The sequence below is a fragment of the Crocodylus siamensis genome, chromosome 4 (genome assembly GCF_052110815.1).
Source record: "Crocodylus siamensis isolate JL-2025a chromosome 4, ASM5211081v1, whole genome shotgun sequence".
Classification (NCBI taxonomy): domain Eukaryota; kingdom Metazoa; phylum Chordata; order Crocodylia; family Crocodylidae; genus Crocodylus; species Crocodylus siamensis.
The window spans coordinates 200,063,053-200,087,501 of record NC_143398.1 but is presented as its reverse complement, the minus strand read 5'-3'; the positions used below and the strand labels follow the sequence as shown (position 1 = coordinate 200,087,501).

Here is a 24,449-nt window from a genome sequence, read left to right as displayed (position 1 = left end):
TTGCTATTTTTTAGTTGGTCTAATAAAAGGTATCACCTCTGAACCAAGAGTTTTAGAGTTTTGTGTTTCTCTGTCTCATGCCAACATGGCTACAAAACATTTGCCTAAAACAAGAAGAAGGACACATGTGCCTGAAAGCTTGGAAAGAAAGATAAGTTTTATCAATCTGAGCCTTTACTAGAATTGGCCCTTAATGCAATGGATAGATATTAGAGGTGGCTGTTTTGCAGGTATATATTTTATTGGTAAGGAATGGGTAAAAAAATATATATATATCAGAGAGTAACTTTGATACCAGGCATCAAGGCTACCAGCCTGGGCCCTTCAGTTAAACGAACATGCAGATTTATCATGTCTACAAGGCATAACAGAGCTTTAAAGAACTCATGGGCAGAATCTACTAATGTATTTACTAGGACACTTCTGTAATCACCCCTGTCGCAGGAATGGGGACCTCAAGCAAAGACTGCTCACACATGCACATGTGCAAGCCTAGAAACATTGTGTTCATCTTGTTTGGGAAGTGAACTACATCTCCCCTGCCCCTGTCCCCCTCTTCCCTTTCCTAACTGGCCAGCAGCACTGTCGAAAGCTAGGTGAGGTCCCCAGCACTTCTGGGGGTAAGAACAGGTACCTGTGAGCCAAGAACAACTGGTACCTCCCAAGACTGGGGGAGAACACAATTTGTGGGCTGCGGCGGTGGTGGAGGGATGGTGATTCGCGACCGCCTGCAGAAGCTGTGGGTGGGGAGGGGGTGGCAAGTGGCAGAAGCCAGCGGCAGCAGTGGCAAGTGGCCACCACCCATAGAAGCCAACGCTGGCGTCAGCCAATCTCAGGGCGGGGGGCACATGCTGCCCCCCCTGCCAGTGTTCCCTGTATGAGTTACCTATACTGTGAGCAGCTGAGCTCTGAGCTCCTGCCCCTTGTGCCACCCCCCCCCCACAAAGGCTGCATCAGCTGCCTGAGGTAAAGCGTCATAGGGGATCCTTCCCCCCATCCTGTCATGTAGGGGAGAGTGCACAGGATCTCCCTTAGGGGAGAGAGTGAGGTGCAGCACCCCCTCCACCAGGGCATAGGTGCTTCCACTTATGAAAAGACTAATACACACCACAGGTACCCACGTAGGATCGTCCTCATAGAGAGGTGTGTGGCAATAGGTCCCACTTGCATAGGTAGAAGAGCCCACCCTGGGGAGAGGGTTCCCCAAGGTGATCCACATACCAACATGTTCCCCTCCTTGGGGAAGGCACCATAAGGGAGGGGGATCTGGCCTGTGGGATGGATCCAGCCCACCTAGTCTAGTAGGCTACCAGCAGTGAGGGATTGCGGGGTATGACCTGCTGCAGAATTCAGGGCTCCCAAGCAGGAAGGGGTGAGCAAGGGCTGCCAGACCTACACCTCCTATCCCAGATCCACCTCAGCTGGTACTGGCCCAACAGATCTAGCCTGCACTGAGGGCCCAGTCTGATCCTGACCTGCAGCCTGGTGTGAGCTTGCTACCCCTGTTGTGTGGCAGTTGCATGCACACAGGACTCCCTTTGGGAGAAAGTAAGGTACAGCAATTTCATTCTTACATACCACATGTGCAGACACACACAGAACTACCTCTTGTAGGTAGAGCCATGTATAGTATCTTCCTTTGTACACAAATGCCCCCCCCACCTTGGGAGAAAAATGCTGTACGATAAAGATAATGTCCCAGACAGACAATAAAATGTTATGTCCCACTCTGCAGAAACACTGAGCTACTAGCAAATCCTCCCTTCCCTCCACACACATTTCTAGGAAAATGTGTCAACATAAGGCAAAATACCCAGAAATATCAAAATACTCCAAACACATGCAATAAAATACATACACTAAGGCAGAGATAAAATACTTTGCAATATCCTTTCCCTTTAAGAACAGAAAATAATATACATACTGGACCTCCCCATCCAAATGCACACGCCTAGCAAGAAAGACTGTAAATTCCAGTGAAGTATCCCTGGCAAAACCATTATATACAAAACAGAATCTCTCTTCCTCACCCCAAGGAAGAACTCACACACAGTAAAAGCCCCACAGCTGTAGGTAAAGTCTTGTCTATACTTCAGCAAAGGAAGGTTTGAAGGACCAAGAGAACATTTTATTCTGTCTGGGCTGAGTTCTGTACCCATCTATTATGCAACTACTACTGAAAGGAAATACTACCTTAGATGAGATAACAGCCTTCATAGCTCTGTAACTCAGGAGGCCTGCTAAGATGAATTTAGATTGCATAGCCCATTTTTGGTAAGCACTTCAGACTCGCACTGCATGGCAGGTACAAACAGTCAATATGTCATTATCATTGGAAACCCAAGAAAAAGAATTTAGAAGCCTCTTTTTATTCGAAAGTTATCATGATTTTCAAACAATAGTTGTCAGCTACTAAAGAAAAGGCAATCATTTCCCTATCAGTTTACACAGTTAATGTATTATTCAGTATACTGGATTAGATGACATAATTGAAGGAAGTTGGGAGAGTTCTTGAACAATACACTGGAAGCTGGCTTGTTAAGCCATTATTGATTCTCTTCTCCAAGTAAAACATACCTAGCTTTACAACAAAGTTTAACATTAGGTTTAGCCTCAGGCTAATTAATTTACAATATCATTACAAAAGGTTTCAACATGGGTATGAGATCTGGAAATTGCAGGTGATACAGCGCTTTTTTATTACTACTACCATAATATGTTTGCTGCTGCTACCAAAAATTTTGTTAAGCAGGTTGATGATGGAGGGAGATTAATTCCTGTTCCTAGTCTCAGTGAAGCTGACAAATACCAACCTTTGAGCCTTGTTATTAAGAAGAGAACGTGTTTTCTTTCAAAAAAATCTAAATTTGCTTCAACGCCTTTCACCTTAAAAGACATTCTTCAGGGAGAGAAAGAAATTTCTTCAGGTATGTTTTTTGTCCTTCTTTAAATCCTATAAAATAATATTTTGCAGTAAATGTAGAACTATAGTAATATGTGGAAATCATAAATAACATGAGGCAGTATTAGTATACTTATCAGACAATTACCTTAATGAGTTATGTAATACACTCATGGAATGGAGGAGTAAATTATAAACATTGTTGGACTTTAATAAAAAGTTAAAGCTGCACTTCTATGATTACTAGGTGTCTAAAGGAAGGCACCACAGTCAGCCCAATGAAATGGACTAAATATCTAAAGTTTCCAAAAACAAGTTTAAAAATCCATTTAATATATTAATAAAATTAAAGTGTAATTCAACCTTATGTTTGTTTACAAAGTATGACTACAGAAGAGTCCTCATAAATACATTAATATATCTTGCCTATGACTTACTTAAAGTTCCATTATTTCTTATAGACATTATAAATACACATATTCAATAGTATTTACTAGTGACAAAAAATACTAGCCTCAATCCTATAGTTGGTTTATATGAATGAACGCTTGTATTGCCCCTGTTAATAGAGCTCAGCACGGGGCCAAGAACTTACCGATACTGATCTGATTTAATCCTTTTTATATAAGATGTTATAAAATTATAATTTCTTTTTATTCATTTTCCTGTTTCATTAATTTTACACAGACATTTAAGGAATGTAATTGCTTCTAGATATAAAGTTTAATAAGTCTTAAGGGGAGACACTGTCATAGCACGTATACATTTCGACTATAGTGCCTATATTCTCCCTCACAGAGCCACATAACTAACAGCTATCTATAGCGTTGCTTTATATTCTAAAATAAAAAAGTGAAATCAATTTTAGAAACTTAGCGTTAATAAACGACTTAGTAAGACAACCCAATGAATTCACATGCAGGAGGGAACATCTATAGGAAAAAAATGTATTTCAGGATTACAAGGAAACTTGACAGAAAAATAAGTGTTAAATCCTTATACTGATGAGTAATATATTCATCAGTACACTGATAAATCCTCATACCGATGAGAAAGTCAGTTGGATTATTTGTGTAAGTTAAAGCTGCAAAAGACTTGTAAACCTTTGAAAAAATTGAGAATACTTGGATACTCTTTAAAGTAAGGGTGAGGTGTCATGAAGAGAATTTATTTTGATTTATATTAAGAATTTTAAAATCTGTTTTCTAATTTTGTGTGACAAAGATGTATTTTTGATGACAGATATATGTACTAATGACCGATACGTATAGGTACAATCCATTTAGCCTTATGAGAACATGTATAAAATATTTTATTGAAAATTTAACTGGAAGATTTGATCTCAATAACCTTAAAATGTCACTGTATCCAGTAGACTACAAGGTTTTAATTAACAGATATATAGATTTAACCCAAGACCCTCAAAGACTTTTAGATGCCTCACTCATCTCACTCATTTCAGATTCTGGGTCTTAGGCATAATATTTTGATCTTTAGTAGGTTCTTGTTTTTCCAGTCAGTCTAACAGAAAAAATACCTTATATATAACTAGGAAAAGATTACTTAAAAATATTATTGGGGATTAAAATTCCCTACTTTGTTGCAAGATCCATGTTTCTGCAAAATTTCAAGAAAGTTAGATTTGGTTTGCTTTATAGTTTGCTACTTTTTAAAAAATGGATCAAGTGGATTCTAATTTCCATCACGTGATAAGGGCCAGGAAGCACATATGGTATGTTACCATCAGTTCTTTGTATTACAAATTCAACTCTATTGCTGCTACTGAAAAATTCAGAACTTACTAAAATAAATTTTACTTTGGATAATATTACATGGGACTTCACAGCAACTAAGATAGTTTTTTCCCATTGTAATTTTTGCACTATCATGAGCCTCCAAGAAAAATGCTATGAGGACGGCAACATGTTCGGTAGATATGGCACTAGGTTAAGTGTCTATAGAGACTAGGTTTTGTTTTTTGGGTTAGACATTGACATATCGTGTGAATTTGAACAAGTCACTTCCTTTGTGCTTAAGGTTCTCCCTTTACAAAAGTAGATAAGACATAATCCTCAATTTATAAAGTGCTCTTATATTTATGGATGAAAAATAGATAATAATATAATCATGGGCAACTGGTGCCTCCTGAGTCAGGAGGGCACTTGTCCACACAGAAGCCAGTAAGTGACGGGGTGGGGGGGATCCCCGTGTGGCTGATTGTGCTGACCTGGGGAAGGTGTCCCTGGGGCCAATTATGCTGACCTGGAAGTGCCAGGGGCATGCCCAGAAATGCCAGGGGCGCTTCTCCTGGTGCCCCCACTCCGTGGCTGGCACTCTCGGGGTAGGGGGCAGCACTCCCACCTGCCCCCCCCACCCATCACCTAAGTGGAAAATGCTGACTCTCAGGGGGTGGACCAGTGGTCTCAGGGGGTACATGTGCACCCCCTACATGTGGCCACTGAATAATCATTATTGATGATTAGCTTCCTCTATTTCTTTGTATTTCATTACAAAGGAATGAATGCCAGTACTTGGTACTGTGAGAGTGATGCAACCTGTTCTTTCATTTAAAGTTTTGGTAAAACTAATGACAATTATGTCAAACTCCCTTATATTACTGACATAATTATCAGCCATTTGATGGCTGAATATTTAGATATTATTTTGTTTATAACCTGAGAATTTCTACTTTATCATATTGTACCTGAACATGAGAGTGTTTTCCAAAATAGAAAATATCCTCTTTTCCTCAGGTGTTTCATCCTATCAGTTGTTGAACTATGAGGACAAATCAGATCTTTCTCTGAATGGTAAACGAGGAAATCAGATAATGAATGATGTCGGGGTCAATATTGATGGATCAGATTCCGTTGCAGTTAAAGCTTCATTTGGCATAGTGACCAAACATGAGGTTGAAGTACCAACATTGCTTAAAGAACTTACTACTAGGTTAGTACTACATTTTTATATACTTAGCCTACCTGACTCTATAATTAGATTATAGGAAATTTCATTGCAGTCTTGTTTCTTATTCCATTAATATAATATTGTGCTTTTTATTGAATAAGTCAAAGAATAAAATTCACTATCAAATCCTTAATAAATGCTTGGATTATAAGGTCAGAAGGGACTACTATGATCAGCAGTTCTAACCATCTACATAGTACAAATGGTGGGACTTTCCTGAATTGATCCCTGTTTGAATTAATATATATATATTAAAGCAAATATCCAATATTGATTTTAAAATGTCCAGTGATCAAAAATCCCGCACAAACATTGGTAATTTATTTCATTTAGTATCACTGTTAAACATTAGCACTTTATTTTGAACAGACTTGTATAGCTTCTGATTCCAGTCAGAAGCTATACAAGTTTCTGGGTCTTGTTATATTTCTATTTGTCAGATCAGCCATATGCTGCTAAAGATCATTTCTCTATGTAGATATTTATGGAATGTAATCAAATCTCTCCCTTAATCTTCACTTTGATAAGCTAAATACATTAACTCCTTCAGTATTTTTCTGTAAAGAATGTTTCTAATCATTCTTAAGGTTCTTCTCTGAATCCCTTCCAATTTTTCATCATCCTTCTTTAGTTGTGGATGCTGGAACTGACTGCACTGTTCATAAAACTGGGGCACAAGTGCCAAACACAGAGTAATATAACCTCTCTGCTCTCAATTTGTATTCCTCTGTTTATACAACCAAGGATTGCATTAACTCTTTTGACCATAGCTTCCCACTGGAAGCTCATGGTCAACTGATTATCCACTTTGAAAGTTGTCTTTCTAGAATTACTGCTTTCCAGGATGGAGTCCTTGCATCCTGTAAGTATGGCTTGCATTCTTGTTCCTAGATATGTGACTTGACATTTGACCATAGTAAAATGGAAATGGTTTGCATGACCTACTTTCCCAAGCAATTTAGATTCCTCAGTATTCGTGGTTTGTCCTCCTTAGTTTTTACTTCTCCTTAAATTTATGAATATTTAATCAATAATTATTTTTTCCAGTTTTGTAATACAAGTTTAAAAACCTTTGGGCTAATAACCAGATCTTGCAAAACTCTCTAGAAACATATGTATTTGAGGATCATTTCCTGTTTATACTTCTGTTTTGAGATCTATCCGTTAGGCAGTTTTTACTAATTTAATATGTACCATATTTATTTTGCATAATTCTAGTTTCATAATAAAAATATTGTGTGGTATCAGATCAAATACCTTTCAGAAGCCGTAGTATACTGAATTAATCATATTTTCATTACCAATCAAGCATGTAATCTGGTCAAAACAGTTATCATATTAGATCTGTTTTTCATAAACTCATGTTGATTGATATTAATTATAATACTCTTCAGTTCTTTATTAAGAGTCCTATATCAGGAGTTTCATTATTTTGGCCATGGTTAAGGTCAAAGTAACAGGTGTATAACTCCTTGAGTTATTTGTTTTAGCCTTTTTTTTAGTATTGACATACTTGCTATCTTTCTTCCATCTCAACTGAAAATTCCTAGTCTTCCAAGACTTACTGAAAATCAACACTCATATTCCAGAGACCTCCTCACTTAGCATTTTTCATCTGTACAGTGCAAGTTATCCAGATCTGCTGGTTTATAATGTCTGATTTTATTAGATGTTGTTTAATTTGATAATTATGTATGGATTCTTTCTGTTTATTTTAGAAAAATTAACTTTGATCATTGCCTCGTCCGTCAGGCAAGACAAAGTAGGAAGGAAGTTCTGTGTGTGGTAATGGAAAGTATTAGAACAACACGGCAATGCTCATTATCTGTCCATGCTGGAATGCGTGGGGAAACAATGAGGGTAAATATGTTTGACAAATGTCTCTCACTAAAGAGAAAATAGTAGAATTCTTTTTGTAGTTGTTTGTTGCCAGATTTTTACTGAGTTTATACTGGTGTAAACCCAGAGCAATTTTAATAGAAGTCATTGGAGTTGCATTGATGTAAATGATATGGTCCTCTGTTTCTTCTGGGTTGTTTGGTTTTTTTTGTGTGGAGTGTAGAGTAATTCCTACAACACTTTTAGGATCTTTGAGTGTCATCCTGACCTTAGGAAGAGCAAAACTCCCATTAACTTTAATGCTGTCAGGATTTTAGCTCTGTTCATTTAGTATTGGCTTTGTACCACAATTATATCATCTGTATAAAAATATGAATGCACAGTCTTCAATTAGAAAACATGCTTTCAAGTCAGATTCTGTATGAGAGGAGAGGACAGATCACTAAAAATGAAAGGAAGGGAGGAGACATGATGGTGGTGCTGGCAAAGGCCATGGTGATCTGTTCTGAGTTGTTGGAACCATTTTCTCCCAACCCATCTACACTGCTAATAGTTCATTTCTGATGCACCTGAGTGTGTGAGTGGGTAGGGCTTATTTTGTCAGTATCAGACTCAGGATATGGAAGGAAGCCATATAGACATAGCCTCAGTTAAGTCTAATGAAATCCGATTTTTGTCCCAGAAATATTCCTTAGAAATTACTGGGTAGCCATTCATAATGAACACAGTAAGTCACCTTTACTTGTGTAGTCCCCATTGCTGGTTAATTAGGCCTGAATATAAATGTAAATACAATTTCTCATTAAAAGGGAGCCTACTATAATGCTATAGATCAGGAAATACAGTCTGTAACACTATAATCAACAAAAAGCAAAGCAAATTCACTAAGAAAGATGGCACATTTGGGCTCAAGATCAGCACAGCTGAGTTTGAGAGTTTGGGGAGTAGGAACCACAGTGCTGGGGTCCTATTAAGGGATAAAAATTAGAGATGGAGAAGAGATAGAGTTGGAAGAAAGGGGATTTAGAAGTAGGTGGTGTATTACTGTTTTTCTGGAGAAAGGAGGTGGGAAATACCACAGCTTTGCATTTGAAAAAACAGGTTATCAGAAGCCAGCCCTGGGATCATTTTTAAATGGTATGTTGTTTCCACACATCTCTATGCTCTTGTAAATGTTAAACCTCTTTTGAAAACTTAAAAAAGCTATTTTTGAATGCCAAAGGAAGGTGAAAGTACCCCCGTTGTGTCTGTATGCTGGGAGCAGGGCTGGGCTGTATCACAAAACTTATGATACAGCCCAGCCCTGCTCCTAGCACTATTTTCAGAAAGGGAGGGGGTGAAGGAAGTAGGGGGAGCTAATTTTGAGGGCTGCCCAGCTGGTGTTGGAGGATGGGACGAGTGGATTGGAGCCCCCTTGAGTTGGGGAGCTCCAATCCACTTATCCAGCACAGGTTGAGGAAACTCTAGAACGGACCTCCCTCCTCTCCTCCTTCCCCTCCCTCCCTGAAAAGCACCAAGGTTTGGGGTGGGGGTGGGGGTGGCAGGGAGCTAGAGGAAGATGCATGCAGGGAGTCTTTCTCCCTGGATCAGCTCCAAATTGGAGCACAGTCCCTCACCCTCCTGACCTAACAGCTAATGTCTGTGGGGTCAGGAGGATCTGTCTAACTCATGGCACTTTCTGTAAACAGCCATGAGTTAGACTGGGGAGTTGAATATTTTGGATTGCTCATCCGAATCAAAATGAACCAATAATCCTGCAAGATTTGATCATCACTCATGTTTATGGATCAGGCACAAAACCTATGTTTCTATGCCCAGATTGGAAATTAGCTTGTTTTCTCTTCATCAGACAGTAGTGAAGTGTAGAACAGCAAGGATTCCATTAGTATGCTGATCAGCAGTGATAAAATTTCTTTACAGATTGAACTTGATTTTGTTTCTACTGCTGAATTTTTTTCAATATGGTTGTAATATAATCTCAGTTTAAAATATATTTATTTTAATATATTTCTTTTTTTAATCATAGTTTCACATTATCGAAGACCAGAATTATAAAGTACGGGACAAAGCTATTGTTTTTCCAGCACACACAACCATTGCATTTAGTGTATTTGAACTTTATATTCACTTGGATGGTAATTTTGGTAAGTGGCCTGTCTTTTAATTATTACTATTGACTATAGATGTTAGACTTTCAAACAGTTCTTGCCCTGAGAGTTGGCATACCCAACCCTCAATATCATAAATGTTTATGCACATGCTGATTGACTTCATAAGGCCTAGCTGTAATAATTTTTTTTTCTAAAATACATGCAAAAAGTATTGGAGTTTGATTTATTTTGTAAAGGATTTCACAAAATTAACTAAGATGTACATTTTATACATAAGCTTAAAAAATATTAAAACAATATTTTAATGGTTACATACAGAAGATACTTCTGTATGTCAATATATAATTTTTCAGGTTTGTCTAGGCATCTCAGGGTCATGTGACCCACTTCTTTATTAAAAAACATGGTGCCTGCCCCCCCAAACAAAACAAAACAAAAACAGAACTTCTAAACAAACAACAGTTTTCCAGCCTGGGACTTTCATTTTAATTAGCACCAAAACAATTAAAAATAATCTCATGAATCACGGTTATGTATAAGACAGGATAGGTTGGGGCAACAATTGTTGTTTGAGGCAGATGATTCAAAATTGTAACAAAATAAACAAAACAATTAAACAAATAAAGAAAATTAATGCACATATCTACAACTTTCCATCTATAGAAAAGTTAAAATGTGTGTTTCCTTTATTTTCCAGTGCTCCATACCTCAGCCTAGGACTATAGTTAGGTGGGAACTTATCTGTCAATCAAAATGCTTTGAAAACAACCCCCAATTCAGTTTTAGGGCTTGTTCCTGTGCCTAGTAAAGTCAGTTGCAAAACTTCAGTTCATTTCATATTTTCAGGCATAGGTTTTTAAGGCCAGATCCACGAAGGTGTTTTTAAACTTAACTCCTAATGATTTGGATATCTAAATACCTTTTTAAATCAGAGCATTAGCGAGCACATTTTGTTTAGACTGTCTTTAAAACATGAAATAAAACAGAAGAGAAACTCACTGAGGTAATGTTTATTTCTATACGTTCATATACTACTATTCTCTTGTTACAGAAGTTCTTTGCAGTACCTTAGATATAAATTCTGTAAACAGAAGCCCTCTAAATTTTGAAGCTCATTGATTCAGAATTATGTGGCATGTTTGTATTTCTGTCACAACTTTAAGTACGTTCAAAACTAGGTATAATTATTGAATTAAAATTTAAAAGAAGTAATGCAACCAGTACAGTATTATTGGATATTCATTTTGGTATCATGTACAATGTAAATCTCAGTTTTGGAATGCCTATCAACTTGATTTGTAAGTGTACATAAATGTACTAGCACTGATTTTTTTTTTTGTTGCTAAAATGATCACCAGTCAACAATGCTGATTTATAATATATATATACTATATGTTATATAATATATGTATAATATATATTATATATATTTATATATTTAATCTTAAGAATCTTGTTAGCTTTATAATACCTGTTATAAAGTAAAAAAAAATTTGTTCTATGTTTTGAAATAGAATAATTTTGAATTTCATCTTTCCAAAAAGTCTTTTTTTTTTATATACAGAATTTTGTGTCACTCCAGTTTCCAAAGGAGGATTTGAAAAAGAGCAGTCTGGATCATTTTCAGTGAGCAAATTAAGGAGTAATCTGTTCCGTCGAAGTATGATGTTTTTGTTCAAGTTCACTAATTAATGTATTAAGTGCATGTTTTTGGGTTTGGGTTGGTGGGGGTTGGCTTAGTGTGTAAGTTCAAGAACTCAAAATATCTAAGCAAAAAATAATTTAAACTTAAAATATGCACTGAGATAAAAGTCTATTAAGATAATTGCAAAAATCTAAAGATATAAATTGAAACAATTTGGTTTAAAATAATTATACCTTTAAGAAACATTAGTAATATTGTCATGAAAACCATCATTAAGTGTGTGTGTGTGTATATATATATATATACACATACACACACATAAATATTACACAATGACAACATTTTAGTTTGTTAACCTATTTATATTTTTACAACTTACAGACAGTAGTGTTATCCAATCTCCAAGGATGATATGTAAAATGAGCTTGTAAATATAAACTATTTATCAATTCAATATATTAAAACATGTTTTGGAAGAAGCAACCCTGAATTGATAAGGAAATTTCATATCCATGGTTGTAGATTTTCTCTCTCCAACTATATGAAACCAAAATTTTAGCAAACAGTACAGTTGATACAATTAAAGGCTTCACATTCTCCATCCTAAGTAGTTAGATTTACTTCAGTACTATCCAGTACAGGCAGTCCTCAACTTACGGCGTTTCAACTTATGGCAATTCCTACTTGCGGCACTCCACCATTTACACTCATATTATTAGTTTGGGCGCTGGAACTTCCTACTTACGACTCTACAGGGATATTTACAATGAGAAAAAGAGGGCAGCAAAACAAACAGCCCTGGATCAGCTTCTCAAAGTGGCCCCAAGTCTCCCTAAAATCTCCCCGAAGAAGCCCTTCTGAATTCCATGACCCTGATGAAAGTATTCCTTCAGCTTCTGGTTAAATAAAATCCTGTGTGATTAGTTACTGTATTGTCCTGTTTAATCGATTTATATACAGTACACTTTAGAAAGCTTTGTACTACATAGTGTATATCATTTATAGTGGATTATATAGTTGATTTAAATATGGTGTTTATGGTCACTTCTATAAAAAGTTGGGCATCAGGTCCATGGTCAGGAACATTACTCCCTATTAGAACATTGTTTCTATGGGAAAATCACCTTTTCCCAGGAACGTAACCTGCTCTAAGTGCGAGGCCTACCTGTAAGTGTAAATGAAGTCACTTGGAACGCTGCCATTTGCTGAAGTGACTAGAGGACCAGGCCACATTTTTCCAGTTCTAAGTATGGGTAAATGTAAATATGGTGGTGCAGTAAATAACTGTTTCTAATGGTGGCCTTTGCAGAGGTGGCTTTATTGTCTCCTCTTTGATCACAGGGGTTTCTTTGGGGCAAACTAAATGTAGTGCAAATTAAAAAGGCCTCAGTGCTGCTCTGATCAGCTGTGGGAAATAGCAGCCTCTAAGGTGTAGTGATCACTGGGTTCATTAAATACAGGCATACATGAATGAGAACAAAAAAATAAGCTTTATTTGTGGAGCAGTAGGCAAGGCTCTCTAGTCTTTTAGTTTAACTAGTTTAACTGAAGGACCATCTCCCAATTCCCAACCTCTGTAATCTAAGTAAGGGAGTGTATCTCCCAAACTTTTGTAAGAAATTACACTTTGCAAGAGTGTGATTTCAACAGTAATAAAATTAGCCTCCTGCAGGTCATACCTCAGGAATTTCTGATAGGAAAAGTAATTGATGACAAAAGCGATGCATAGGAATGTCAAATGTGAGCTGATAATGGAAAGCCATTTACTTTGTTGACAATGGTTTCTCAAATGTGGTTTCATAGTCCAGTTATTTCATGGTGTGGCATAGACAGTTCGCAACATGCAGACAAGTCATTGGTATTTTTGTGTGCATTCTTTTTCAGATAAGTGGGTATTGGAGACTGTTGCTAACCCAGATGATTACTTGGAGGAGCTTTTAACAGATTATTATGAAAAAGCTGCAAGCATGACTGATGTCTCTACAAGCTATCTCAGAGAAGGGTCTCATATCCGAGTGAATTTACTTAATAACAACATCCCAAAAGGTCCTTGTGTCCTTTGCGGAATGGGTCATTCTAAAAGGGAGACAGTTTATGGATGTCTCGAGTGTTCTTTTCATGGACAAAAGTATGTACGACTGCATGCTGTGCCCTGCTTTGACCTCTGGCACAGAAGGGTGAGATAATTTATCTGTGACAGTGCCTATTGTTATAGACTTAGGTATAACTGTGCCACAAACTTTCCAAAAGTGACTTAGTAAAGCATTACAAGTGCAAAATGTTTTAGTATACTACTTTCTGTTTTCAAGTGATATTTTATTTTACACATACAGCTAATTATATTAATTAGTTTAGCATGTAGGGCTTTTTTTCAAAAATATCACTGCTTTTCATTTTCCTAGCACTTTCTCATTTCATCATTCATGGTAACTAACACATGTACTTTTAAACTGAATCAGAAAATAGCAATTTGTAGCTTCTTATGCTTTGAAATGGACTTACAAAATTTGCTCTTTGTAAAGATATTTCCTTAACTACATCAGAGTATGATGGTAAAATGAGAAAATCTGTTAAATATTTAGTGTTGTCATAAATGTTTAATTGAAGTATCAGATTAAAAACACATTGGAGGTTAGCTCAGTTTAAAGTTTCTTTTATAAAGGAGAAGACTGAAAAGGATCATAGCTGAGGATATGGGTTTCATATCAGGATGTGATTACCATATGTCTTTATTCTGACTATATTAGCTCTGACCACCAGCTAGCCCACATTTTGCTTAACTTAGATAACTTGCATCTGTTTTATTCTGAGTTAGCCTGGCTATTGACTTTAATGTCTTTGATGTATACAGGTAAAAATAACTCAGCGATAATTTATATCACTAACAATATTGTATTACAGCAATCCTTTTAGATTTCATGCCTGAAGGTCTGTGACCTAGAGTAGGGGTTTGGCAGCATTTTCTGTGGGGGATAGTGGAATGACTCAGATTGGATCAGAGAAAGGCAGGCATTGGGACCCAGCTGTTCCTGCCACTTTTCTCTGCTGAGCTGTTCAGTGTGGCATGATGAAAGCCCCTTCCACCAGAATCTGTGCTGCTTGACTGCAGCCGGGTACAGGCACAGCCCCCTCCACTGGAGCCCCAGGTAGCTGACTAGTGTGCAAGAGGGAGAGCCCCTGCCACCAAATGCTGCCAAAATCACAGTTCTGCAGGTCACAGGTTGCTGACTCCTGACCTAGATAGTCTAACATCACAACTTAGAGTAGTTTGCATTATTGGGAGTACATACACTAGATGGCACTGCAGAATGTAATTCAGAACACTGGAACTGGCACTGCTGGCCAGACAAGCTGTCAAAAGTGTTTACGTCTCTCTTAATGTCATTATAAAGTAAGAGGGAGATTAAAATTTCTATTCCTGCTTCCCTTGAAAAAAAGGGGGAAGGGGAGACTAAGTAGGTGTGGTAGGCTTTCTGTTTCTTGCTAGCCCTACCAGTTTTGGTTGAAGCTTTAAACTTCATAATTTTACCTAAAGCAGTGTTTTTCAAAGTTTTTTTCATTTGTGGATCCCTAAAAAATTTTGAATGGATGTGCGGACCTCTTTGAGTTTCTAAATGTGGGTATTCACATACTTTCGACTGAACTAATCCTCTTTTACAGACCCTTTAACCATAGCCTGCAGACCTCTTGGGGTCCACAGACCACAGGCTGAAAACCACTGATCTAAAGATTACACATTCAAATAAACAGCAATGTTTTTTTCTTTATAAATGAAAGGAAAAAATACTTGTTTTGCTGTTGTTGAAAAGCAAGTTAGAATATTTGGATTTATGACTCACATAGCAATCATAACTGTTACTACACTACACTTTTCCAGTGTAAGAGAAGCCAGAATCAGGTTCACGGAGTTAATTATGTTTATATTAAATAATATAATGCTTCCACTTCCTCTGTATTGCACAACAAATTAGAAAAGTAGATGTCTGTTTTGAGGTACTTGCAATTTAATATATTTTAAAAAGTGTAAAGAATGATCCATTCATTTTGTTAAAAATTGAATTTTCACTTGCTGTTAACAGTCTACTTTAAATATGTGCAATTATGTTTACATTGTAGAAGTTATTGTAACTTATTTTAAAAAATCTTTGTGCATTCATAGAATTCTAGTCATAGTGTCAATTTTAATGTTTTGCTCTTGAGGGTTTTCTTCTGGAAGCATTAATGTGATTATGACAAGCACACTTCATCTCACAATCTGTAATTCTGTCACTTACCTGTTAAATCTATCATGATTTTTTTTTGTCTATTGTCTTTGGGGAACCTTGGCTAGAAGCCTGCAGGGCACCATGTTTAAACAGCCATGGAAGGTCACATCTTAGCCTGTCAGAACTTAACTTCCCAGGCACACATTATTTAATTCCTTAGAGGTATAACAAGAAATGTCTGTGTTGCAAGTTGTAGTGGTGGCTGCCACCATTCTACAGCCCCTCAAAATCAGCATCCAGGGTTGTATTACTGTAATTGCCTTGGCCAGCAGTAAGTTTTTTTTTAACTAGAGCCAAAATAAACTAATAATTCTAAGTTTTCATGACCTTTCTCCAACTCCTTAGAAGTTTGAGGGGGATAGAAAAGTGTTTCCACTGCAGCTAAATTACAAACCTATCTTTGCCGTGAGTAGACTACCATCGAATCCTCTATCTGATACAAAGGGAATAATGGGTTTGGTCAGCACCCTGCTCAGTTTGAGTGAGAATTGGTACTGTAGATCAGAGGCTAATTTTAGCTATGTAATGTCTAGAATAATCATAATGTTTTATACCTGAATTAAGAATTGTGCAACACAGACTGTGACATTTTCCAATTTTATTTCTTTTGTAAATGCATCATATTCTTTTACTAAAGTGTTAATGGCAAGGTTTTAAAAATCTTCTTAAGAGCTATTAGAAAATTACCACAACAAAAAATGTAAAAAAAAGTGACAAAAAGAATGTTCATTGTAAAAATTCCTTGAATTTAGTGTGCAGAAAGCAGCCAAGAGATTCTATACATAATTTACTATAGTTCATCGTGTTGGTAGACATTGTATTCCTTGGCAGATATGAAGCCATCTCCATCATGGTCATTCTTCTTGAATATATCAGTTAAAATAATATCATGATCTGAAGGATCACGCTTTTTACCATCTCTGGCAAATTCCCGTTTTAAATATTGGCTTATCTGAAAAAAATGAAAACATATCAAACTGAGTTGATTTTTGAGTCCACCTTGATAAAATATGTACAGGCATTCACACCACAAATGTAATTTTACATTTGAGCTAGAAGCTCTCACACTTGAAGCTATAGAAAATTATGCCGAAAGTACAAAATATTAGGCAATCTTTTAAAAAATACATTAAAATGACTCCTCCTCACATACCTCCTCTTTATCAATATGGATTAATAGTACATAATGAGTCATAAATGACAAATACCTTTAAACAATTTGGTCTGTCTGACCAGTCTATAATGTACTAATATCTCAATCCTAAATATTACACTTTTGTTGGTAGTTCCAATACACAGATCAAGAACTGAAGAGTTGTAGCACAAATACTGAGCTCAGTGCTTCCAAAGCTATCCTGTGAGTAAAACAAGCTAGCTTGCTTCAAAACAAGCTTACCCAAGCTCTGGTCACTGCAGTTTGTACGCTGGCAAATCTGGGATGCAGCTTTATATTTATCAAAGGATATGATTATGCAGCACAAGGCAGGACTATGTAGGCACACCCAAACTGATAAGTAGATACAAGGTAGTTTATATACGGATAATGCATTTTTTTCCTATTAAAATGGTATCTTCCAAAGTAGTTAAGGCATTTTACCTCATCTTGAGAGAGTTTTTTGTCATTATCTATGTCTATCTGTTGAAAAGCTTCAGCACTCCGTGGTCCTTTATGCACTGCATACAATTCAATTTCAAAGATCAGTGTTGCATTTGGTGGAATCTTGGCTTGTGCTAGGAACACAAAAGAATTTTAGGATTCACAGAAAGGTTAAAGATCACATTACTGGTAAATACACTTGTACCTCTATTCATCCACAGGAATAGGGTAATACTCAGTACTCCAATTTGTTTAAAACCTGAATAAAATTCTAATATATACTACTTCCCTCTTTAAAGGGAAGTTTTGAAACAAAATGTGTATACAGTTCATACCCATGAGCCTTCTTTTGAAGTCCTCATGCTGTTATATGTCATTCAATGATATGTCATCATTGAGAAATTAATTCTACATTGATGCCCTTCAATTTTTCTAAATTTAAAATCAATATCTGGTTTCAAAGGATTGCTATAATGGAGCAATGTTTATATATATTCTTTGTTTGACAAGGAAACAAAACAGGTTATAAAAGGTTACTAAGTTCTGCAAAGAAGGTTTGCTAACTAACTGCATCTACTGTTAAGCAATATTCACATAAAAATCCAGTGAGTCAAAATTTGTAACCAATTTGGAAAGTACTTATGGAAAGACAAATGGTCAAGTATTCAGTATCCAAGTCATTAAATCACCATGTTTAAGAGAGCTATAGAATGATCTGTTCAATCCTAAAGGAGGGAAGGAAAGTGAGCTAAAACATTTCTATGTTAAAGTATCTTCTGGTACCAAAGATATAAAGAAAATAATAGTTACAATGACAGGTCATTGTATCACGCTTCTGGCCAAAGGGGGGTGAAAAAGTGATAGGCAAACAAGAAGACCAGATCATTGAGATCTAAACTTAAGGCAAAAAAACTCTTAATGGCTAACCATGCAGCATGCAGTTAATATGGAATCATACTAGATCCTACTTATATACTTGCTCACCTAATGCTAATGATAATAATCAGAAACTTGTATCTATTTCTGAGCTTCAACACATCCTATTGAGCTGAAGAAAAAAGTAAAGCATTCTTCTTGAAGAGTAGAGGACAATTACTAATATTACTGGAATTTCTCACTCAAGTTATCTATAATAAAAGATAATGACAGGCTTTAGACTTTTTTGTGACAAGTTGTTTCAAATGTGTAAAAATTTTGAATATTTACTGCACAGACACATATGCAACAGGTCAGCTGACATTTATAAATATAGGATACAAAGTTATAGACCTCTGTGCAGGTAATTAAAAGAATAATACATACCAGAGGAAAAGATACATAAAGACCTAAGAAAGCCACATGCATCTTGTCTAATTCAAAGTTAGGCAGGCATCTTCCCCGGCATGCAGGAATACGTTGAGACAGAACAAAATTGTTGTAGGGAAAAAAAAAGACTTTCTTCAAGCATTGCCTAGGAACAAATAGTTACATCTAATATTAGATTTAAGGATCTGCTTTTGTAACAGCAATTTCTCATTATGACTAGATGTGTTCATGACTTACAATGAATAAGCCAAATTATAGTGTAACTGCACTGAGTTCAATGCTGTTTCATTAAGGATACAGCTGGTTAATGGAATTTTGGCATGGGACAACATCACTGTATTTAATCAATGCACTTCATTCACAGTTGAAGTTGGATTACAAAAACATTCATTACAATACTTCATCAGTTGAAACACTTCATGATAAAGCTCCAAGTCCTTAGTCAACCTATGCATGTCTTTTAAATTACATACGTACATGTAATAAATTCAAAGTTTTCTTTTCTGCATTCAGTGGAATGATAACAACCATAATAATTATTACCCTGGCTGATGCAACTAGCTGTTAAATTAGTACCTAGACACTTTGCCAAACAAATATTAATTCCAAGTGTCTACAGAATTTCATATTGCTTTGCATACAAGGAACAAGATTTTATTAAAGGACCATTTTGGCAATGCCTAAATAACAGTAGTTAAATGTGAATGTTATATAGCAAGAAAAAAGGGTAATGACAATATTAAATATATACTGAGCTCAGAATAAGGCAGTCTCTGGTACCCTTACAAACAGATAACTGAAGTCCAAAACTTTCTATAAAGCAACAGTTTTAAGAAACTCATCTTTTAAAAAAAAGAATTCATATTATAATCTAAATTGTAAGGAATTGTTATCTATGTTATGTAAATTTGTAACAGTGATTCCACACAGGGGGCACACACTCTCTCTCTCTCTCACATGCAGTTGCTGTCTAGAGGCAATGGAGAGTAGCTGTATATACCCTTTTGTGGTGGAGGCAGAAGATAGGATTAAGAAAATCCTACTCAAGGATGAAAAATTAGCAAAGCCCAGCCAGGAGACCATGGAAGGCCCTGCTGCCAATTGTAGTGCTCCTATCACAAAAGTTCAGGGCTAGCACAGGAAAGGCATTAGCATGAATTCATTCTTATATATTCAGTTCTGTATATCTTTCCCCATGTGGGAAGGCCTCATGCACATGAGCAATTCACTTAATTTAGTTTGTGGTATATGTACAGATTACTCAAGCTGCATAAAAGTTTGCGTGATCAGACCTTGTAGTTATAGCCAGAACATAAAGTGGAAAGACTGGGGACACGTACAGAGGAATGCGCACATGCATTTCCCTGGAGAGAAATAGCAGCAGCACAACTATGCCCCTGCATGTGTGCTCTGGCAAATGGCAAATTGCCCTAGATGGCATAGGGGAGGATGTGGGGCCTGCATCTGGGGTCCTCCTGGGGCTTCAGTGGCAATGATGCTGGCATGCAGAGCCTGGCTGGCAGCCAAAGTGTAGCTCTGGCTGGCCAGGCTCTAGTTTTGGGCGGCACATGATGCACCCACAGGCACCACCCCTTTTTCTTTTTTTTTAGATGCCACGATTTAATTTTGGCTCAATGCTAAATGTAGCATGGAGAACTGTTTCAGGTGTGCTGCATGCATTTTGTAGTGCCTCAAAAGATTTTGAGATGCCACAATCTGCATGTGTGTACTTGTCTGAACATGTCCTGAATGGCCCGTCTTAAAATTAATGGCAACATTTGCTTTCTTTGATATTTGTAGATAGGTAGCAATAAGGCAGAAAGAATAAAATCATAAATTTTAAAAATTAAGGATTTTGGTTTTTTTACCGTATCCTTGCTCTCCATATGCTAATGATGGTGGAATTGTCACTTTCCGCTTTTCTCCAGGACACATATTCATCATACCAATATCTAATCCTTTTATTACTTGTCCAACACCAAGAACAAACCATTTTGGATGGCCTTCATTTTGTGTCCGACTAAATGAGAGAGAAAAAACACAAAACCCAAAAACTTTTAATAAATATACAGTAAAAAAGGAACAATATTCAAATGCTTAATGAAAAATATTAGTATTTCAGTACAATTCCATTTTAGAAAGAAAAACTATCAGTTAATTAATTTAAACATATTGAGTGTTTAAATTTTTTACAAGCTTGTAGTTACTGAATTTTAAGTATACCTTTTTATTATGACACATTAAAATGTATGTCAAAATTAAAAATTTGTAACCTCTGATAAATATCATAATATATTAAGGTACTGTGTTATTTTCTGGTATAATTTACTACAAACTAGGGATCAAATCTGAAGTTGTGCATGCAAGCAAACTCCCAGATTTCACAGGACTTTGTTAATGATTAACTAAAAATTAACCGTTAAAATTGCTCCTCCATACAGAGGAGTTGTATATAGAGAACAAAAACATTCAAAGAACAAAACATTAGAAATGATCCTTTCTTGAGTTTTCTCCAATCCTACAACAGTAGAATAGTTCTGCTGCAAAATTGTGGATCATTCCCACAGCATGTTGGGTCCTGAACACTGAGTCTGACCGAGGCAGACACTATGGGCCAAATCGGATTTCCCCTATAAGGTACCTTCAGAATAACTAATGGGGATGATCTTGGAGCATTATCACTGATGTACTTCTGGATTTAGAGTATACATGCAGGAGCAGGTAGGCAGTAAGTATTTTGGGCCATCTCAGTGGAGGAATGCTGCAAGACAAACATGCCAATGCTAGAAGAATAAGTAGGTGCAAATATAGAACAAAGCAGGTAATAAAAGTGATTTGTTTTGGGTCTCTAAAGAAAAATCTGATGGTTAACCTATTATAATAGCTCAAAGAGTCTGTAAGTGAATGATTTCTGATTAAAGATGTAGCCTACTTTATTTTCTTATATCTAGCCTACCCCAGAAAATAATACAGACCCTGATTTTTACACAGCTTGAAGAAAAAAAAATTTTACATTTTGGGAGAGGCAAGCAATTAATCCAGTGTGTCAGGTCTCAGGTCACACACTGGGTTCAATTCTGCATGCTGGATCTGTGCACTGGGCCTATACAAGACACCACTGTTGTGTGGCCAGGCAGGGACTGTAGTGGGCACATGCTCCATAACCTGGGATGGAGCTGAACCCAGGACAACAGGGTAAGCAGGGGTGGGGCAGAGATGGTGGGGGCAGCAGCTATGGCTCTGACTCCAACTCCAGGTTTGGGGTCAGAGCTGGTATCTCTGCCTTACATGCAAATCCAAGACAAGTGGCTTTTTCAGCCCCCTTCTCCCTCCCCTGCCATGTTGAATGCAGGGGGAAAAAAACCTTGTCCTGGATTTGTGTAAATGTGGTAAGTTTATCCTATGCTGCTTCTACACTGTTCTCTCAGGCGTGATACCAGAAAGACTTTAAAATTCTTTAAATTCAGTTTTCTGCATTAATGTGTGTGTTGATGCAGGTGGTGCTCTGGCTGGGAGCCCTGTCAGTTGATCTAGGCTCCCAGCTGGGGGAACACAGGGTGTGCCCCCACGGCTGGCAGCCCCATCAACCGACAGGGCTCCCAGGTGCAAGATGGCTGGGAGCCCCCTCCCCTGCTCCCTGCTGACAACGTGCACTAGCCACAGGTTCAGTTAGTGGTGTGACAGGAACCAGCAGCTAAATTATTCCACATTTTTTGTGGAACAACTTTGCGGCTCACCCCTCAATTTCCTTTCATGGCTTCAACGCGTGCCGGGGTTTCGGCTTCAGTAGTTAATCAACCGCCCCACCCGTGCCGGGCGTGTGGCAGAGGCCCGAGGGAGGCAGCAGCGGGACATAACCCGGGGCGGGCCGGTGTATACCGTTGGCACGAGGCCCCCAGGCCTGCGCCGGTCGGAGGCGAGCCGCCAGGGCCGCCCACCTGCGCTCACCTGCAGTAGAAGCGCGCCCCGCCGCCGGCCAGGTACCCGTCGTAGTGCGCGTTGAGCATGTCGCCCCTCCTGCTGCGCGGGGTGCAGTCGGCGGGGACGTGCAGGACCTCGATCTTCACCTCCTCCCGCCCCGCAGCCGGCTCCGGCGTCTGTCCCAGCGCGGGGGGCGCCAGGAGCCCGAGCGCCTGCAGCGCCAACGCCAGCGCCAGCGCCATGTCCCCGTCGTGCCGCGTGGCAGCGCCCCTCCCGCCCCGCCCCTTGCCTCCAGGAAGCGAATGAGGCGCGGGGTCAGCGGCGGAGCCTGCGCCGGGGCTGTCCCCGAGCCGGGGCGTGCGTGAGCCCGCGGCTGCCCCGCACCTGGGGGCCGCCCATGTCCCCGGGCGCCGCGCCACTCGCGAAGGAGGAGGAGGAGGAAGAGGAGGAGGATGGTGCGCGGGGCCCGGCGCTGAGCAATGGAAGGAGTCCTGTACAAGTGGACCAATTACCTCACCGGTGAGCGCCGGGGCCGGGCTGGGCACGAAGGAGCTCCTTCCCCCGGCCCGGAGCTGCGGGGGCTTCTCGCTCAGTCCCGGGCCCCGCTGGAGAGGTGCAGGACGGAGCCAGACCCCTGTTGCCGGGGCAGCGGGAGGCGAGAGGAGCTCAGGGTCTGGGCCTAACGGGGCTCACAAGTCTGGAAGACCTGGCCTACATCAGGGCTCCCCTGCCTTGTTTAGGCTGGAGGCAGCAAGCTGCTTTTCCCCTGAGAGACGAGGTTCTCTGGGTGGATACGATACCTTTGATTAGACCAACTAAATCACTGGGAAAATTGTTCTTTGCCAGGTTTTTTGGGCACAGACACCCTTCTTCAGGCATAGGGAGGGTCGGGTGGTGGCATGTGTTGTCCATGCGGAATAGACGCCAACATGAAAAATGCAAATGCTTGGCAGGGAGGATCAGTGGGGATAGGAGACCACAGTGCCCTAGGGATGAAGTTTGGTGCCCCAGGTAAAGCCTCCAGCAGCAGCCCACCCTCACCCCATGCACGGGTCTGGGGGGCACATCCCCTCCCATGCTTGCCTGGGAGTGCAGCAGCAGCAGGAGTTGCCCTTGCCCTGTCCCTGCATCCTTCCCCCCCACACACACAGACACACAAATGAGCTGTTCATGGCTCCATCTCGCCCCCCGCCCCCGCTGGGCAGTGCCTGTTGGTGCTCCTCTGCTTCAGCACCTGGGGCGGTTGCCCCACTTGCCTTGCTACAGCACTGGGAGACAACAGGTGTGGGGCAGGTAGGTGAGGGGGAAAGGGGGCAGGTTGAACTGCTGACAGTGTAGCTGGTAAAAATGTAGAGAGGTTATCAGATGTCAGGCAGCTTATAATGTGCCATTAATCCAGTGTCTATATTTAGTCCAAAAGGAATCGGAACTCATGGAAGAGGCGATTATCTTTTATTAGACCATCTAGATATTTGCAAAATAATGTTTTTACTTGCAAGCTTTCAGGCACACTCATTCTTTGTCAGGCCTAGGAGAATGCAAAGGTTGCAAAATTTGTAGGTGGAAATGAAAATTCATATTTCACAGGAGAGCTGAAGAAGGTGTAAAATCTCTTGGTTGGAATAGTTCATCCTGTGCAAATTTGGCTCAGATAAATGGTGGAACAGTCTTTTTACCTTGGATTTGTCTTGTGGGAAGCCGGAAATTGTTTCCTTGTAGTTTATGATGTTTCATATTTCACTGGAGAGTAGGGAGATGGATTAGTCCATGATTGCTTGTTTCCATTAGATTTATGAAGTAAAGTTCATAGGATTGTCTTCTCTTGAAAAGTACTCGGAAAGCCCACAGCAGGTCAGAGTGCTTTTAACGCATTCCGGGCTTTGATTGGAAATCTCTG

General features: G+C 38.9%; 3 protein-coding genes across 8 annotated transcripts in view; 2 read left to right on the top strand and 1 right to left on the bottom strand.

Annotated features, from left to right (window-relative positions):
• The first annotated feature begins 2,679 nt into the window (after nucleotides 1-2,679).
• On the top strand, nucleotides 2,680-16,163 carry PJVK (pejvakin). Of its 2 annotated transcripts, XM_090045360.1 has the most exons (6): nucleotides 2,680-2,927; nucleotides 5,656-5,851; nucleotides 7,588-7,729; nucleotides 9,735-9,852; nucleotides 11,384-11,479; nucleotides 13,349-16,163. In XM_090045360.1, the coding sequence occupies exons 1-6, from the start codon at nucleotides 2,717-2,719 to the stop codon at nucleotides 13,648-13,650; spliced, it is 1,065 nt and encodes a 354-aa protein (XP_089901486.1). In that variant the 5' UTR covers nucleotides 2,680-2,716; the 3' UTR covers nucleotides 13,651-16,163. The 2 variants fall into 2 exon arrangements, with proteins under 2 accessions (XP_089901486.1, XP_089901487.1); XM_090045361.1 differs by lacking the exon at nucleotides 11,384-11,479.
• Nucleotides 16,164-16,312: 149 nt separating this feature from the next.
• FKBP7 (FKBP prolyl isomerase 7) lies at nucleotides 16,313-22,832 on the bottom strand. Its single transcript, XM_090045365.1, has 4 exons — nucleotides 22,580-22,832; nucleotides 20,500-20,651; nucleotides 17,327-17,460; nucleotides 16,313-16,681 (listed from the first exon to the last, which is right to left on the bottom strand). The coding sequence occupies exons 1-4, from the start codon at nucleotides 22,792-22,794 to the stop codon at nucleotides 16,520-16,522; spliced, it is 663 nt and encodes a 220-aa protein (XP_089901491.1). The 5' UTR covers nucleotides 22,795-22,832; the 3' UTR covers nucleotides 16,313-16,519.
• Nucleotides 22,833-22,880: 48 nt separating this feature from the next.
• PLEKHA3 (pleckstrin homology domain containing A3) overlaps nucleotides 22,881-24,449 on the top strand; it is a 34,662-nt gene continuing 33,093 nt past the window's right edge. For all 5 annotated transcript variants that reach the window (XR_016442033.1, XR_016442032.1, XM_090045364.1 and 2 more), the window contains exon 1: nucleotides 22,881-23,071. Coding sequence is in view for 3 of the 5 variants with exons in the window: in XM_090045364.1 (XP_089901490.1) it covers nucleotides 23,032-23,071 (40 nt within the window). In the remaining 2 variants the exon portion in view is untranslated. The remainder of the gene's footprint in view (nucleotides 23,072-24,449) is intronic.